The following is an 18,550-nucleotide window of genomic DNA, read 5'->3' as shown; positions in this document are numbered from 1 at the left end:
CGTATTAATTTTTATAAATGAATGGTGACCTGCAATGGCGGCAAGATTGCAAAATCGCACATTCGATAGCGCCGGATCACGGATATTACACCTTTGCTAATATTTCTTGGCGGTCGTGTACACCCTGCGCGCTGCGCTAACTGTACCGAGTTTAACGCGAGACGGACACAGATAACAATGGAGTCAGAGAAACTCAGATGGGACAATGCGTCCCCCTGTGTGTCGAGGACCGTTCGTCGGGGATTAAAAGGAGATCTGGGGCCGCGCGCGTCACTGAAATTCTAGGAGGTTCCGGTATAACAAACGCCAACGCTCGTATTTGGATACTCTCTGCAGGCACGGCCGTCGCTTTTGTAGATCGAACACCCGCCGCGAAAGTCGGAGGCCGCCTAAGGGCGGAGACCGAGGCAAACACGGCGTCGGCGAATGGAAAGCCCGTCGACGGCGAGGGATTAAACAAAGCGCGGTAGAAATACATTTCTAATGCCGGGAATAGTTGATCGATAGTTGTTTTCCTTTTCTTCCCCCCTGATTTTTTTTCCTCCCCTCCTCGAGGGCGCCGCGCCCTACGCCCGGATATCCCTCGACGTAGAAAGAGAGAGAGAGAGAGAGAGAGAGAGAGAGAGAGAGAGAGAGAGAGGTGCGGCCCCTATGGGCGCCCGGCCGTTAATTAAAACGAAGAGAAGCAGAAAAATCAAACTCGACGAACGCATGTCTGACTGACTGATATTTGCGCAAAGTTGAAAGCGCGCGGTGGAAATTTTTCGGTGAGAAAAACGGCCTAATGGCAAATCAACAGTGCGGAAAAACTGCCGGCGTAACAGCAAGAAATTTCGCGCTCCACACGATATCGACAAATAAAGTACACTGTTTGTCAACGATCTCCCCGAAGGCATCGTGCGTTATATTTATTTTAGGGGCGCAAAAATATTTTTATTATAAAGTTTTTTGTGCGTAATTAAAAAACACATATACGTACATTGTACCGAATAAAGAATTTCCGAATGAACGCGACAAGTTTCCCCGACTTCCGACAGACGATGGGAATTTTTCTTCGTCAGATTTCAACCCCACCCCTCCCTCCCTCTCGTCGAGATAAGTCCGAAGGGCTGATAAGAGCGCGTGTTCGCGTCGAACGACGCGGAAAATCCGCAAGCGGGAGACAAGAGGGAACGCGAGAGTTTGCGGGGTTCGGGACAAAGAGCCCCGTTCTGGTAACCAACTTAACCGGAAACTTCGAATCAAAGCAAACACAGCGAAAGTGCCCGCGGGGGTCAGTCCAGCCTGAGAACGGCGGTTCATCGTGGAAACTCGATTTACTACTGCGTCGTAATGCACATGCGCTTCTTCCTCGCCTTCCCCATCGTCGTCGTCGTCGTCGTTGTCTTCATCGTCGTGACCGTTTGTTTGCGTGTAATTGGGAAGCTTAAGCCCGGGTGTACGATAATAACGCGAGTTTCCCCACTTGATCGAGTTACTTAGGGACTGTCTTGGTCGCCGCGGGCGGACACGCCGCCGGAAACGGACGGGGAGGGCGAGGAGTCGCGATCCCTGAACGGCTGCAGGCCACCGGTGGTCGGGAAATTGCATTTACGAAACACAGAGCATGTCTGCGATTTGCAGTAATTCCAACCGGGGAAAGCTTTCTCAGCTGCGGCTAATGGCTGTAACTGTTGTCCATAATTTCCCCCGATTATTACGATTGTAATTCCAGTTCGCGATGGTAGTAAATCCAATTTTGCAGGTTATCGCATTTTCGGGAAAATTAGATTACGTTTACGAATTATCGGGGCTGCGATAATCGAATAGATACTCTTCTATAACACGCGTGAATTCTCGTTCTGCGCTAAGACAGCGCGTCTGGGCGAAAGAAGTTCCGACAAGCGGCGCGAATAAAGCGAGAGATTCCACGTCGATGGATAGCCAAAGAAAGACGGGTCGTGTTCTGCGAACGACAGGACGATCGTCGCGTCTCGTCGCGTGCGAGACAATCGAAAATTGTTGACTCATATAACGGTGACGATCGGGAGCGGCTGATAAAACCGCGCGCGTTATATATACGCACTCTTATATATACGTTCGGATCTGCGAGAATCACCCGCGGGTCACCAGACTGGCTTTCGGAGACGAGGCTTTGTTGACGCGCTCCCCACGAGATTATGCGAGTGCGTTTAATGCTCCGCTTGCATACCCCACGCATACGCGCACTGATAACTCTAATACGGTGGCGCACAACAGGTATGATAATGCGAATCGAGCCGAGACCGCTGTTTATACCGGGAGGGGATTAAAGTAATGCATCGATGCACCGGTTCGCCGCATTGAGCCAGATGAAGAGATTTACCCCTCGTGCAAATTACATACGCATTAGCGGCGGCGCTCGCGCAACGCGTGAGATTTCCGCAACGTAAAACCGCACGCGTGACACGTCGCGATCTTACTCGGAGATACTTCGATACGTAGCTGCATGGGCATCGAAAGTCGAGCGTGTACGCAAAGCTCTACTCAAAGTATTCTACGCAGTAAAATGCGCGAGAATTATTCGCCATTTCTGAGGATGGACGTCCTCCATGCAACGTGACAGATCGGAAATAACTTTGCACGGTAAACACTCGATATCAAGGTAATCCAATTTTTGTTCAAGTTGTTCGTGAAATGAAGATATAAATGGTAAATTACCCCGCAAGACTCGCCGTAATGCGATGGCGGTTGGGCAAACATTCCTTTGAAGGAGTTCCGTGTCCGCTTATAGCGCAAGTCATTTAATGGATTCCAAATAGGGACCGTTTCGCCTATTGCGTGTATCTCGTGCAAAGCGCATGCTGCAATTAACCACGCTGATTAGGCAATGCGCTTTGAAGCGACATGCAAACGACGAAAGGTTCATGCATTCCATATATACCTGATTTTATACCCAAAGGATTCAAATTTCTCCGAAACGCAATCGAAATAACGAACGCTGATCGCACTCGTGTCATCGTATTCTAATTAGCGGAATTATTTTCACTTTAAACTAAAGAGAAATTTAGGAATGTCTTAATCTGTACAATATACGTAGAAATATGTTTTTCTGTGCGAACAAACCTTAAGATTGTTAAATGTATCAAATCGTAATTTTACGATTATCATTTTTTTTTTTTTTTTTCTATAATAAATGTAACCCAACAAATATTTTAAAGTAAAATTGGGAATAACGATCATTTATCGGCGTAATGAGTTAACTTTCGACTAAAACGATAATTTACAGCGAGGGGTTTCGCAATTTACAGCGGAGTGCGATCAAAACGGTAGTACAGAGAAATGGTTAGACATTGGTATTGAAGGGGGACCGAAACGAGCCGTGGGAGAATTCAAAATCGAAGCACGCCATCAAATACGCGTTCGACGGGGAGGAGGGGGGGGGGATTTACAAGTTATTCAAATATTCCCCGCTCGGTAAGCTATGATGAATACTCGGTGTTCCAATTTAATCCCCTTCGAAGCCCGTCCACCCTCAAATCACATCCTTGCCGCTCGTACTCGACCCTCACCTCCCCTCTCTTAACTCCCAATTTCAGAGACGATTCGCCATTAATTCGTATCGAAAAAAACATTTTGCGCGAGTTCTAGGAACCGACTCGCTATGAAAAACACACCCCCGGATAACTGGCGGTAAAGCGGATTTCGGTGCACCGCCGCAGTAAATTCGAACGAATCATCGATCGTCCTCTGGCACGAGCACAAACGTTAAGCCAGATTTAAAAAATAGGATACGATAATATAATCCCGTATTATTTAAACGTAATCGTTTATCATTAAAATTAATGAAATATTCGGTGAATTTCACTTGACGTTTACTAGATATGTTTAAATTAAAATAAACAGACCCCTTTTTACCCTATATACAAACCCCCCTACGCTTTTTGATATCGGCTTTTGTGCGACGATGAAAAATATTAAAAGTGGATTTCGTTATATTTAAAGATATGTTATTTCGCGGGATATAATTATTAATTTCTAAAGTATATACCAAAAAACGCGTGAATGTGAATTTTTGGCGTATTTCAAACTTGCGAAGAGAGAATATGCGAAGTTTCGGTATGCCGACTATCTACATTGTTCAAAATCTGGCACAGCGTATACACAATACGAAGCTGTTGGCCCATTTTTGCAATCCGTGCTTACATTGCTGGGAGTAATCATTGCAACTGGAAGTTGTGGGATTTTTGTAGAGACATTGCGGTAGTGCGTTGGACATGCGTGGTTCGCTTTTATATAAAATTCTATTTTTGCGATGATAGAAATGGCATAGAACAACGCACTGTGCGCGCTATAGAAAGTAATTTATGAAAAAAGCGTACGCAATCGAATTTCCCCCTCAAGCAAAATCATTTTTAAATTCGCTAAAAATAAAACGCAAAGCAGCGTGATATATAAATATGAATATAATATAGCACACGAATAACATTAAAATATTTAATATGAGATTATACAATGTTATTCTACAACGTTGAAAACTAAAAAACTAAAAAAAATAAAAAATATCTAGTATCCATTATTTTTTTTTTAGTAATATAAACAATATTTTTATCGTATCGGATCACGAATGTTCGTGGCGAAATAATAGCTTCCATAAAAAATTGATTATAAATGTGGTGTGGATAAAAGATACGCAGCCGAGCGTATCTGCAAAACCACTTACTGCGATTGCATCGCATACGGGCGTGAAGTCACGATGCGTCGTGAGATGGACAAGCGTCGTTATTTGAATGCTCGCCGACGACGCACGTCGCAGCAAACCCGCAGAGCGTTATGAAGCGACGCTAACCTGTCGGCGAGTATTGTCGCACGTGCGGGTGGATAATTAATGCCCACTAAAGCGAATTGATATTTTGATCACGCAGGCCGGAACGACACAACGCTCGCGCGCTCGCGTAAAGCGTAATTTCGTTTGTGCGTAATTGAGCGTACTCCGGGAGAGATCGCGGATGGTTAGTATCGTTCGTAAAACTCGATCGCTCGCCGCTGCGATAGTTACGTCGCGAAATTGTTCCGAATTTGCCATGCCGTCGGTTTTGATCCAACCATAACGCGGTGAAAGGGGAGAGCATTAAAATTTATACAAACCAAATCACAACTACTGAATCGTGAAAGGTAATTTATTTCCTCGCTAATGATTTCCCTTTGTACACTGAGAGAAAAAAAATTGTAATAATTTATAATTCATAGTCATTTTTCGGTACTATAATATAATTATAGTTGTTTAACTGTGCACATTAGAGTTACTGATTATCATTACTAAATAGTAGGCGAATATTTTAAAAATAGATATATTCGTTACATAGTAAAAAAACATTTTGTATTTTATGTTAAAACCGGTCCTTGTTAAAATTTTTATGTTAAGCTTTTAGTATATCCAAGTATTAATTAATATAATGTTATTTGAACATTTTGTATTAAATTAATATTAATTTAATATTTAACATTTCTTAGTATTAAAATAATACAATTTATGAGTCAAAAAACAAATAACATGAAAATAATGTGGTTTTAAAATATAATATAAAGTCTAAGAGAAATAAATAAAATGTACATGTTATAAATGTTAATTTTACTGAAGAAATATGTTTCCATATTTCATTTCCAAATTGTGTTATATTTTTCGTGTTAATTTTTTATGTATATTTTTTATAACATTTATGTTATTTTCTAATATATTAATTTTGTGTTAAATTGACACAAAAATTTGAGTGGACCGTTTGGGACATATGTTTACTATATTAATATTTGATATTATCATAATTTATAATAAAATATTGTCATAGGTAGAAATATAAACACAAAGTTATTCAACACATTTAAATAAATTGATACTGCCGGTCGAAAGAATCTTAATTCAATAATAATAATTTCCTATCTAAATTTATATACATTTACAAGTTCCCCCAAACTGCACGCCGCATGTTTGCCAAACTTAAAACGCAACTGTTAAATAGAATCAGAAATGTAATATCACGAAAATCAAATTGCTAATTAATTTAATAATTTTGATTCCAACAAGAGTTTCTATGATCCTCTCTTCTCTTATTTCGAAACCATAAAAAATTTATTGCAAAAAATTTCGGCTGGAGTTTGAATCTGAAACTTCCTATTGTGTGAGTCTATCTAGCCAATATTCGACTATTGAGGTACATGATAATATTTATCGCAACAAGTAATAACTATAAAAATTGAATTCCAAATTATAATTATTTTACAATTACAATCATAAATACAATCATTTTTTTTCTCAGTGTACGCGGAGAGAAATTTTTATATGTATATTTATTATTGTATATATTTAAAAAATAAAGTATTAAATAATCTATCTCAGAGATACGATGAAGTTTTGAGAACCAATAAAAATTGAAATATGGAAATCGAAAAGAAAAAAATCGCACTGATCATTACAACCAAAACAAGAGTGTCCCTAAGTGCGTTTAAGCGCAAGCATCTACAACGGATAACACGAGATCGGGACAAGAGAGGCTGGCCGATGGGAAAACGTTGCTCGATAAACCGAGACTGGTACTCGATAAACCTGCTCTCGTCGTACGAAATAATAGCCTTGCGATGCGTGTAGCGTCACGAACGGGCGTCGATAGAAAGGGCAAGCTGCCGGGTGGGTCAGAGCTGACGAGGATGACGGTACACCGAGGGGTTGCGTTTCCATGTGATAGAGAGCACGGTCGCCTTTGTCGCGATACGGAGCGCTCGGCGCGGGTAATAATGCTTAAACGATCGCAAACTCAACTCGGCTCTACTCAAATCGACTCGACTCGACTCGACTCGACCGCGTATCGGCTATTCGATTGTCTCCGCTATTGCACGGCCACCCATGTGTGTCGCAGCCGTCGAAACGCGTCATTCATGCGGCACAAACTCTCTCTCTCTCTCTCTTTCTCTCTATAACGTGCTGTAGCACTCTCATCTCCGTCCCATCTAGCAAGAACACAATGTCGCAGAGCACGTGTAAACGGCATCGTTATACGGAACGATGGCGCTGTTCGCAGCGCTGAAAGATCGAGCAATCCGAGTAAATGGGATGTTCCTTCGTGTAATTCTTCTTTTGTCATGTATCGATGTTAATTCCTTATTATTAGCCTGCGCTATTATATCGACGAGAAGCATACGGCTGAAATACAGATTTAAAAAATAATTATGTTGAACCTTTTGAAAAATTGCATCGGATGTTCAAGTTGGTTGCTAGAATGTCAAAACTGTTTGCAGCAACATTATCATGCTTAAGCGTGCTGTATAATCTTTTTGATGGTCCAACATAAAATTATTTCTTAATCTGTACCTAGCTAAAATTTTTAAGTACTGCAATAAAAATCGCATATAACAATCATGTATGCGTCTATCTGAATAACTTGAAATAGACGATAGTCGCGTACATAAGCGCCTGTAATAAATCTTACCTGATTCTTGCCCTTGAGAACAAGTACATTGGTGACACGGCCGAACGGCAGACCCAGATGAATGATCTCTGCCTCTGTCACCTCGTTAGGTATGTTCCTGATATGAATGACTCTAGAAGGTTTGCCGCTGTGACTCTTGTCGAGCTTAACCTGGAACAAAAGAAATGGATCCCCGGTGAGTCGTCGGATAAAATGAGCTGAGAACTTAATGTCTAGTTCACCATAAATATATTGCCCAGAAAGGAAGAAAGATATAAATGGCCGCATAAATAAAAAAAGATGTTAGGATCATGTAATACCCAAGAAAATAATCTTGTTGATGCTCTCCAGAGCCTAAATTAGTACTTAAATTAGTAATTGTCTAAATAACGTTTAATATTTCGATGCTTTATGATAATAATTGATAATTACTTTTTATGATTTGTTTACGAGTATAAATTATAATCTTGCCTTTCCTCCTGTGCCAAAGATATGCCAAATGTTTTTTATCTTTCAAGCATTGTAAAAAAATTCAAAAAATTTAATAAATGTAAATATTACATGATTAGTCAAGTAAATATTTAAAAAGTCATGTAATTTTACAGAAATTATGTAATTCCACAAAAAAATATGTAGATTTGCTTGTATTATGTAATACATCTTATTGTTAATTTATAAGGAAAATTACGTACACGAATATTATAAATATTTTATGTTAATTATCCAAATTTTCGTGGCATTACGTAATACAACAGTAATATTCCATGTATCGCTGATAAAACATAATGCGATTAGAGTTCACCGTGCATACGTAAAAATTCTATCATCTGTGTGCGAGCACAATAGTCATTCTATTGTTTACAACATGCATAATAGAGATTCGAAAGTATATAATAAAATTGCAAAAAGTATTGCTATATCATTTTTATAATTTCTCATATATATTGCAAATTTACTTCTGCAATCTACTTAATTACAAATTAAGAAATTAATTTTATTCTTGCAAATTAACAGTGGGTCTCAAAATTATTCATCAATTAAAATAAGTGTAATTGCACACGACATTTTTTTACAGTGTTTCATAAACAAATCTTAGTAGAGAATTTCAATAAATCTCTTATTTCCAAGACCAGTTGGCCAACGACTAATAAGAATCTTTTATCAATAAACAGAAATAAAGATCGAAGTTATCGCTAACAAAATAGAACAATCTAGTGTATATATGATTACCGTATGCTTGTATTTTTGACACTAAAGAGGCAATATCAATTTTCCACTCTACAAAAAGAGGGAGAGGTCCTATCGCGCTTTTACGATACGGTGCGTGGGGGATTGAGCTCGTGCGGTTCGTGCCAGTAGAAAAAGGCGGATGCGGTCAGCCAGGCCTGAGAGTTTCGCCCGGGGTTCGTTTTCGCGCGCGAGAAAGAGAAAAACTTATCGAATTCCCGAACGAGTTCGCAATCCCGGCGCCGCTTATATTATTCCATATGCGGCGGCGGGAAGTCGAAGAACGCGCAAGATATATGTACACGTACACGCGCCCTCGTCGCGTACGTGTGTGTCTACACTTAAGTCGAAGCTCGTGCCGCCGGGGGCGGTGTTTTCAATCACGGCTCTATCTAGTCGAACTCGAGAGCACGACGCTTTCCTCCTTCCTCGCTTCGGGAAGAACCCACCAAAATCCATCCTCCTCTCTCTCTCTCTCTCTGCTCCGCCGCCGCCGGTTCTCCCTCGTCGTTCTTTTTTTCTCCTTACCGCGTTTCCTAGCTCCGTTCCGAGGCTCTCTTAGAAACGTCGCTGAGGTTTAGTCGGGCTTAACTGATCGGAAAACGCGCTTCTTACCGGGTTAAGAAAGATGGATATTTCAGAAGCGTCCCATCTTTAATCCGCTCCTACTCCTCCTTCACGTCACGGAATGAAGCACAAACGAGTAGATATTTTTATTTGAGCGTGTCGATCGATACAAAGTAAACGAGAACAAGAGGCGGATAATTAAAAATAATATGCGGATTATGAGTTATTAGCGGATAATTGGTTTAATTAATTAGTTGATCAATTAATCGCACGAGCGGGTTTATATGTATGACGCGAGGGAAATATATCCCGCAGTAACGAAATGGAATACATAATAAATGGAAATTTTTAAGTTACATGTTCGTCTGGCAAACCGAATCAATTTGTAAATGGAGCCGTGTAAAATCAATTATGCCACATCCGTGCAAAAAGTGTAATAGACCAAGCGCTAACGGTAATCGATGACTTTCCCCGACATTCCCCGAAATGTATGTACATTTTATCTAGAAAATCGTTTGTCAACTTTTAACTTATTTCGTACAATAAATTTCAGTTCTGAACTCACTTGATGGAAAAATCTAGCGAGAGTTTAAACGGTTTATCTTCTCTCTCATAAACACCGGGATTGCCCAAAGTATAGAAACGTTCGGCGAGTTGTGTCCGACAGCACTCGACTACCCGCGAATGAATTAAAAATCAACCCTCACCGACACGTCCCTTTACGCTCTCCTCAATTTTACCGGCGCGACGCGGTCCTTTTTGCGGCCACGCCGTCGCGCTTTAATCCCGCTTGTACAAACGTCGTAACGACGATGACAGCGGCGACGACACAACTATGAAATCGGATTAACGTTGACGTGCAGTATCGCAGCGATATGCCGATGTCATAATAAGGCGAAACTTCTACGACAAGATCAACGACAGCTCGCACTTAGAGAAAAAGTCGTATCAGCAACTACAAATTTGTAGACAAATAGCACCACAAGTATGCATTACAAAATGGCGATAAAAACGAGTTATATGGACTAAGAAGTAATATTAATCATTTTTGTAAGATTTTGTCGAGCAAACCAAATCAGTTTGTAAATAGAGTTTGTCAATCAATTATCTTATATTCATGTAAAAAGCGTAATGAACCAAGCATTGCCGGCAATCAATAGTTTTTTCTGATATTCTAAGATTATAAAATTATTGAGTTAATTATAAAAAAAATAGTAATGCAAATGTAGGTAACGGAAAAATTGGATCAACCAAAATTCAAACTTGAGATTCTTTGTTCTCATTCTTAAAATCGCCACTTCTCCACGTGCTATCATAATTATTCCGGTCGTATACTTAATTGGTCGTACGTAAACTGGAAGTATGTAATCAAAACTTATTTGCAGCAAGGCCTATATAGCAATGTAATTATAGTTGCTATTTCACTGTAAACTAGTGGTTGTACAACACGTGTCGCTGTAACAATACAAACTATTTCATAGTTATTGCAACCTACGTTTTATAGTTATCGCAATAATTATAAAATAGTTTATCGAACTATATAGATTAATTTTACATATCAAACTTATATAGTCGTCACTTTTATAGTTGCTACCACTATGAATTTTTTTTCTCTGAGATTACGTTGTAAAAAGCGTTTCTAGTTCAACAGGTCGAAGTCGCGATGGAATGATCATGATTTAACCTTTTTTTCATCACAAATCTTTGAGAACACAAAGAAATTCTTATACATTCTTTTTATATTCTTTTATAACAATAAAAAGATATACAATTTAAAAAAGAACTCTCCATTGATGGATGTTACTACTTTATTCATGTATTAATAATTAATGTATTAGCAATTATTATTAGTATTTTGTAAATCTTATGTACGGCAAATAAAAAATCAATCACGGAAATTGAATCTGTCGATTATAAAAGCCCTGCCTTAGTGGGCGAGGAAACACAACCCCATCTTGTACACGCTCTTGACTCTGCGCGAGGTAATAACTCCCTGATTTTCTCGATCGACCCTTCCTGAAGGTTCCTCCGTTAAACGAGAAAACAAAAGAGAAAACGGAGCAGCCAGCAGCAGCAGGGCTCTAAATGCTCCTTTGTTTCCTACGTTATAATCACGGTTGTAACACGGCACACGTAATAGAAAGAACGTGCGGTGAGTCGAAGAAGATGTTAACCGCGCGTCGGTGGAATCGATTCTAAATACGAAAAACGTGTGGAGAAGGCGCGACTGCGACGCGAAGGAATTTCGGAAAGGTCTACGTACTACGTGAGTGGATGTCGAATCCAGAGGAAGAGTCGGAGCCTTAATTGTTCGGTGTTTCTTCGACGTGTGCGGAAATCACGTCGTGGAGAAACGCGGGGTCGTCGTCGAGTAAACAAGACTCGCTTCAAGTGAAGACGTTCATTCACCGTCGAGAATGGCCTCGAGAATCAGCACCACCCGTCTAACCCTCTCGCTCCGAGTCTTCGGACGACGTGTTTCCCAGGTTCTCCACTTTGATCGTACACAGGGCGAGACACCGACGTGCAGTTAGCACCCTCGTCCTCTTTCTCTCTCACCCTTCTTGACCTTTACTCACTTGCCCGACCGCTTTGAGAAGTATCATCTCGAGTCACCGGTCCCTCGATTCGATAGTGTATGTTCATTTCTCAACAACAATGACGAGGAAATTTAATTTCAAATTTTCCTTTCTCGACGTTGGGGAATAAACCGAGATTTACTACAAAGTTCCTCTCTTCTTCCCCGTTATCGTTCGAAGGGACAGGCCTCCGTCGAAGCCGATAATTGAGCATAATAGAAGGTAATTCGCGGAAAATCGTTCGTAGGAAATAGGCCACGTGAGTCTCGTGCGTCACAACGCCGGGCGCGACCGAAAGTCGAACGTGACCCTGCGATTTGATTTATTGACAAATGCGCCACTGCACGGTCGCGATAGCGTGCATTCTTGTCTGACACGGGGGCCATACATTTTCCGATGTTACATGTCATCATACACGCCACACGCGCGATTGATAAAAATTTCCAATGGCAATTTCGATACGAGAAAAAGGGAGAAAAGGGAATGGCGATTAATTTAAAGGTCTGAAATACAAAATAATTTTCAGAAATATCTTCAATTTTAATAACAATATTACGCATTATTATCTTTTACGTCCGAGTTATTTAAATGCTGAATTCAACCCTCTTGGAGTGAAATGCTAACGCACGTGAATTGTTCGGAGCAAATTATGTCATTGCGTAATTGTTACAAAGAGACAGACATAGCGTGTATTTTTACGTTGCCTTCGTACGAGCGTTTCCCAATAAAATTCTAACACGAGCACAGCCAAAGTGCCGTGAAGCAGAAAACATTGGTAATTGTAGATTCGCCAGTATCGTATTACAAGAAATTACATCCGAAGCGTGAGTTACGTTCCAGCGTGAAGTGCCGATAGGAAATCTTGCGCGAACGATATACACTACCGTGATCGTAACTCCCATCCCTTGCGTGCTCTACACATGCCAAAGGTGAAGCGTGTAAAAGCGAAGTTAACACGCCAATAATCTTTACGATGCTGCCGCCGGTGAGCGAACGCTCAGCCAGCTTTAAGAGTATTTCTAAATGAGAGCTATCCGCAGGGAGATGCTGCCTATTACGCAGTCGATCGTTAAAAGCGAGCGTTACGGAAAATAGAGGATAGATACGTCAAGGAATCGATATCATCTAATTATCGTATGCGCAACGATATACGCGGTAAATCTTTCGACAATTTACTATCGATTTTTCCGTTAAACGATTTTCCCTTTAGTGCCTGACTTTTGTTCTAGCAACAATTAGCATCTAATTCACGTTTTAGAGATTTTTAGGATCGCTTGTAAGCCTATAATTAAAATTTTAAAGTTCAAAATGGCGGATCCACTATGGAGGATCAAAATATAAAATTTTCTTGGATTTGTATGAAAATTATATTCTAGATTTTGGTGATTGCTGATTTCAAATTAGTTGTTTTTAAATACTTTCCAGTTGCTTTCACAGTTATTTTTCATTAGTTTTCAGTAATCCCAAAAATCATTGGAATGTGAAATTTATTCAAATCCAATAAAATGCACTATTTTTATTCGCTATAATGAATTTTAAAAGTTTGATTACAAATATAGTAATCAGTGACACCAAAAATCCTTCTTCGAGTATGAGATTCCCTCAAATCCAAAAAAATTTCACACTTTGGTCTGCCATATTAGATCCACCATTTTGAAATAAAACCGCAATATTTTAATAAATAATTCTTAAGTTGATCTTTAAAATGAACTGAGTATCTCACAGTATTAGATAAGAAATAAAATTAAAAATCCCGAGTTAATGAATTATTCCGTTTACACTTGGAAAAATAGATTGAAAGCAAATGTTAAGATACAAATGTTAAACTTGCTACGCAGAAAGTGTAGAAAAATAATGTTGATGTGTGAAACTTGATGATACATACAGAGTATAAATAAATAAGTACGTTGCGATCTGCTATTATATTATTATATTACAAGTATAACAAAATTTCACGTTGCTAAATACGTTCCCTTGTAACGTGATAATTTTTCCGGCGGTAAAAAATTAATTGTATTTTTGCTTCACGTATTTTTGTAAAAAAATAAATAAAAATAAAAAAATAAAAATAAACCGTGATCTATATAAAAAAAAGTTTAAATTATTCTACAAAATTTATTATACGAAAATTAAAGGTATATCACAACAGCTGTATATCACAAATACAGAAGTGCATACTGTTCAGCATAATTAAATAATGAATATTTAAAAGTATGGCAAAGTATCGTGGCAAAATATCGCGGCCAATTTCAATGCACAATCGCGATAAAGAGGTGATTCATATTCAAACGTTCTTCTATTGCGGTTAAGAGATGCGTGTAGTACCGAGAATTCACGTTCGTGAGCGTAATACAACCTGCGCTCCACATAGCTGCACATAACGCAAGATCAATCGCGTTAAGCTTCGCGCCTCCGTCTCAAGGTTACAACACAGCCGTACGTCGCTTGCGCTCATTGTGTTTACTTGACACCTTGCATTAATAATTCGCGTACGCTCCGTCCCGAGTATGTAAGATAAACGGCGCATTAGGTCCCAATTATCTGCCGCAGGTTATAATACAAATTGTCTTCGATAAAGCGATCCGAGAACTCTCATAAAACGGAGAAATTCCCGATACCTCTGGAGGAACGAAGACGAAAGGGCACACGCGATATTTTACTCTTTTTTCTCAAAAGCACGATAAACTCGATGCTGCGAGAGCCGGAAAAACGAGCCCCGATATAAAAATGATTACGTACCGACCCTAGAAAGCGCGGTTGAACGCGACATTAATCAATGGGAGGCTGGAGCCATATCGTAGCGTACACTTGAGATCAGAAAACGGTCAAATAAAGCGCGAGGTAAAGGGGGACGTAGGTAAAAACGGAATTTCGATCCCGTAATGGGCGGTCGGATGCGTTCGCCTCATTTGCTCGGCCCCGTGGCACTTTCCAAAATGAGGGAAAGCCGAGGAGGAGCGCGCACCCGGTGGCTTCTCGCCATTCTCCTTGCCTCTCTCGCACGAAGATAAATGTTGCGCAGCGAGCCGTTTTACTTGGACCTCGTTCGACGGTAATTGATAAGAGGGGACCGTGGTACTCCAGATCAAGAGCAACCTTCAAATTCGAGGCCTTTCGACCGACTGGTCCCTTCTATAATAAGATTTCCATCCTTCTCCTCAACGCGTAACGATTCCAATTAACGGAAATGAAGCTAGATCGTAAATATGGGAGTGGCATGTACGACGATGTATCTCGCCAAAAAATTATTGCGAAATATTCATATCTGCTAGTGGTGCGACGAGTCGCTTATTTTGAGAATCAAGTAATTTGTTTCTATTTTAGAAAAGAATCGAGCGTCGAGTTTACGGACTCATATTCGATTTTTTTTTTTTAATAGATATGAGTTTGACCTAGACTCGAGTCAAATTATTGAAGTATAATAGTAGATTAGAAAGATGCCAAATTTAACACTCGACTAAATTGGAAATTTTAGTATTCGGGTACTGGATGATTTAATGTCCAATCGGCGAGACTCGAAAAATAAAAATCTTTCATTTTAATATTCGCTTCGCTAAAAAAAACGTCGCTTTTACGATATTATATAATTTTAATGCTACTGTGCAAAGTATAGATGGCCCTTAAAAAAAAAAAAAAAAAAAAAAAAGAAAAGATAAAATGTTTCAAAAAACTAATTACTATACCAGTAACTGATAATATTTCATGATAAGTATTTTTGAATTTGGAATAAGAAATCAAGTAAAAAAATAAATTCTTTTTACGGTAAAAAATTGTAATTTTTACCAAAATATTAAAAAAGAGATGTGGAATTTGTTTTTCTTGATATTTATTGTTAACAGGTTTGATATATGTTTGATACGTTATTTCGATATTATTTAATATTTTTATATCCTTAATGATTAAATAAATACAAAAGATATGTTTGTTCAAATAACATGAGCTTAAATTTATTTCCTGCACGGAAAGAACGATTTTGTTGAAGTATCTAAATATTTAGCTGAATATAGATCTGAAAATAAATATTATTAAACCATCAAAATAATTGTGACGGATGTCCAAGCATGATAAAGCAATGCTAAAAAAATTTTAACCTTCTAGCAATTAAGTTTGAGAGTCCAACACAATTATTTTAATGGTCCTAACAAAATTATTTCTAGATCCGTGATTCCAACTAAATTTTTGGTAAAACCATTTTTTCCATGTGCTGTTTTCCGACAATAATCTTCATTGTCGGCAGATATTCTTCGTCATTTAGTCATTGTATTATATTTTCATTATTTACATATCTTTATATATACTGAGGAAAAAAATTGTTAACTTGACTAAATTTTTTCAACTTGATTAAATTTCTACAATTCAAGTATTTATGTGTTTAAATTAAATATATAAATGCTTAAACTGAAGAAATTTAATTTAACTTAAATACTTAAAAAAATTTAATCAAATTGACAAATTTAGCAAGAACAACAATAAATTTAGTCAATCTTAATTTTTTTTCTCACTGCAGAAAGCTTTTGGATAGATGCAAAAACTCTAGAATGATAATACAGTGTTAAATGTCGAATGTATACATATATAATATATATATATTTTTAACGTTGTAAAAAACAGTTTTTTTATTCTGATCTTGATAAGCTTTTTATTTGAATATATATATTTGTTTCACTTGAAAAAATTTTCAAAATCAGAATAAAACTTTTTTACTGACAAGAGTTTTTTTATTCAAAGTTTTATTTAATAATTTTCTCTTGTTCTCGAGTATCTTCGATCGAGTATCTTCGAGAATCGAGTTTGGTGAATCGAGAGATCGACTCATCGCATCACTAGATCTCGTGACATCGGCTCGTCGAGTACAGGATAATACTACGTTTTGTAGATCACTCGTCTCTTCATAAATAAATACAATTTACAGTACTCTCGCTGCAATGGAAACAGTACTCGAAACGTGAAAAGTGTTATCGAAAAACACGAATCGTTCTCACATAGCGAGCCAACGCAATAAGAGAGAAACGCAATTTCGCGTTCAATTGATTTCGACGTTCGAAACCGCGTCTGATCAAACTGACAGTTTTCGTAAAGGAAAAAAATGCACTCGCCTGGCATTTTTGGCAAACGAGCGAGTTCGCCGACGCTGAAAAGCCATTTCGACGCGAACGGAATTGAAGCCTTGGTGCGTCGTGCCACGTGACCGTCATGATCGCGCTATCGATAACCGACGCGATCCACCGGCGCCATGTTGCTCCGGGCGCTTCGCGCCAAAGAACGAACGAGAAGCCGGTCGGAAAGTAAGATGCACTTACGTCGAGGAAATCCATGCGCATCTTTAGATGCTGCTCGCCTCGTCTGCCCCACGTTTCGTGCTTGATGCTGCCGCGCATGCCTATGGATCCGCCGAGCGCCAGCAGGTGGTGAGACTCGCGGTAGACGTCGAGCGGCACCGGCTGCCCGATGCCGACACCGATGCCGACGCGATCAAACGCCGCCATTTCCGCGCACCCGAACGCGAGATTCTTATTTACATACCGAAACATAATCACCGCCGTCGCCGACGATGACGACGACGACGACGACGACGACGACGACGACACGCGCGGTCGTCCGTCGCGCGCGAACGTGCCCACGGAACAACGTGTTGCGGCGCGGCCCGGTCGATCTCGCGTCGCCGCTCGGCCGGCTCCGCCGCCGCTCGGCTCGCTTCGCGCGCCGCTCCGCCGGCCAGCCCCGCGCGCGCGTCACGTGACTCTTACGTCGCTGCGCAGCGTAGACGCGATGCAAGCGCGTGAAAGCGCGCGAAATAATTTCACTGCACGTTCGATGGTGATCCACGGGTTCGTTGTGAAAGGCTGTTTGGCATGCGGCGGTATTTTTCGCGACTACTGCGTACGTCGTCGTGCCCGCGGGCGCAAGGTCGCGGTTGTTTGTCACTCGCGGTCGCGGTCGCGGCGCGCAGCGACGTGTTTATCAGCCCTCGCGACGCGATCGCGACGAGCGCCGCCATGTCGGCAGGAAGCGTTATCGTTCTGCACGAACGAGTGCTGCTGATTCCCAGCTACGCAATTAACACTCGCGATCAACGTGACTCTCGTAAGCGTTTCGACGTGACGATTGCTTATCGAAGCGATTCGCGCGATCGTGTTTTCGGTTTCGAGTGTCGGAGTGCTGTGCGAATTCAACGAGGGAAGGTTCCTTGAAAGGAGACGGAGGGAGGAGGTCTCGGGCAACGGCGGAGCAACCGTGAGGTGAGTAACTTAACCCCTTCTCTGTTATCCTGGATATTTCGTGTCCGATTGATTGTCGTTCGTACAAGTTTCTCGCGAGTTCGATGGATTATTCAATTACATACATTTGATTATTTTCTAAAGGAAAGTTTCAATTTGTTCTGGAAAGCTGAAAGTACGTTAGTGAATTTTTAGAGATCTTTTTAACCATTTTAAATAGGTGAAAAAAAAACGAGATTCCTAGAATGATGGGGGTGAGGCGTCGTTTTGAGCACGGATCGTCAAAGTTAATATCTATTTATTATTTGATTTGTTATCTCAGAATATCACGCTAGGAAAAATGTTTTGTTGCGACAACAAATAATTTGGTTAAAATATATCAAACAAAACTATTCAATTAATATACAAAAATATATCTTTTTCTTATTTACATGCATTTCGTAGAAGCAACCAAATTTTGTGTCGTGTAAAACAAAATATTTGATCGCAGTTTAAAAAATGCCTCGACTGAATAGCCTGGCTGAAGAAACTGAATTCTTTT

The 18,550-nt window shown here is 39.9% G+C and overlaps 1 protein-coding gene across 22 annotated transcripts in view; it reads right to left on the bottom strand.

The window, feature by feature from the left end:
• Positions 1-18,550, bottom strand: part of LOC105207684 (polypyrimidine tract-binding protein 1) — a 478,610-nt gene that overhangs the window by 86,580 nt on the left and 373,480 nt on the right. For 21 of the 22 annotated variants that reach the window (XM_039457815.1, XM_039457817.1, XM_039457821.1 and 18 more), the window contains one exon: positions 7,440-7,589. In XM_039457815.1, the coding sequence (XP_039313749.1) occupies positions 7,440-7,589 (150 nt within the window). Of the gene's footprint in view, positions 1-7,439; positions 7,590-17,091; positions 17,371-18,550 lie in introns of those variants that run through there. The other variant, XM_011177263.3, reaches the window with a different exon arrangement.

Source organism: Solenopsis invicta, chromosome 15 (genome assembly GCF_016802725.1).
Source record: "Solenopsis invicta isolate M01_SB chromosome 15, UNIL_Sinv_3.0, whole genome shotgun sequence".
In the NCBI taxonomy this organism is placed as follows: domain Eukaryota; kingdom Metazoa; phylum Arthropoda; class Insecta; order Hymenoptera; family Formicidae; genus Solenopsis; species Solenopsis invicta.
The sequence above is the reverse complement of the archived record's forward strand: the minus strand, read 5'-3'. Positions and strand labels throughout refer to the sequence as shown.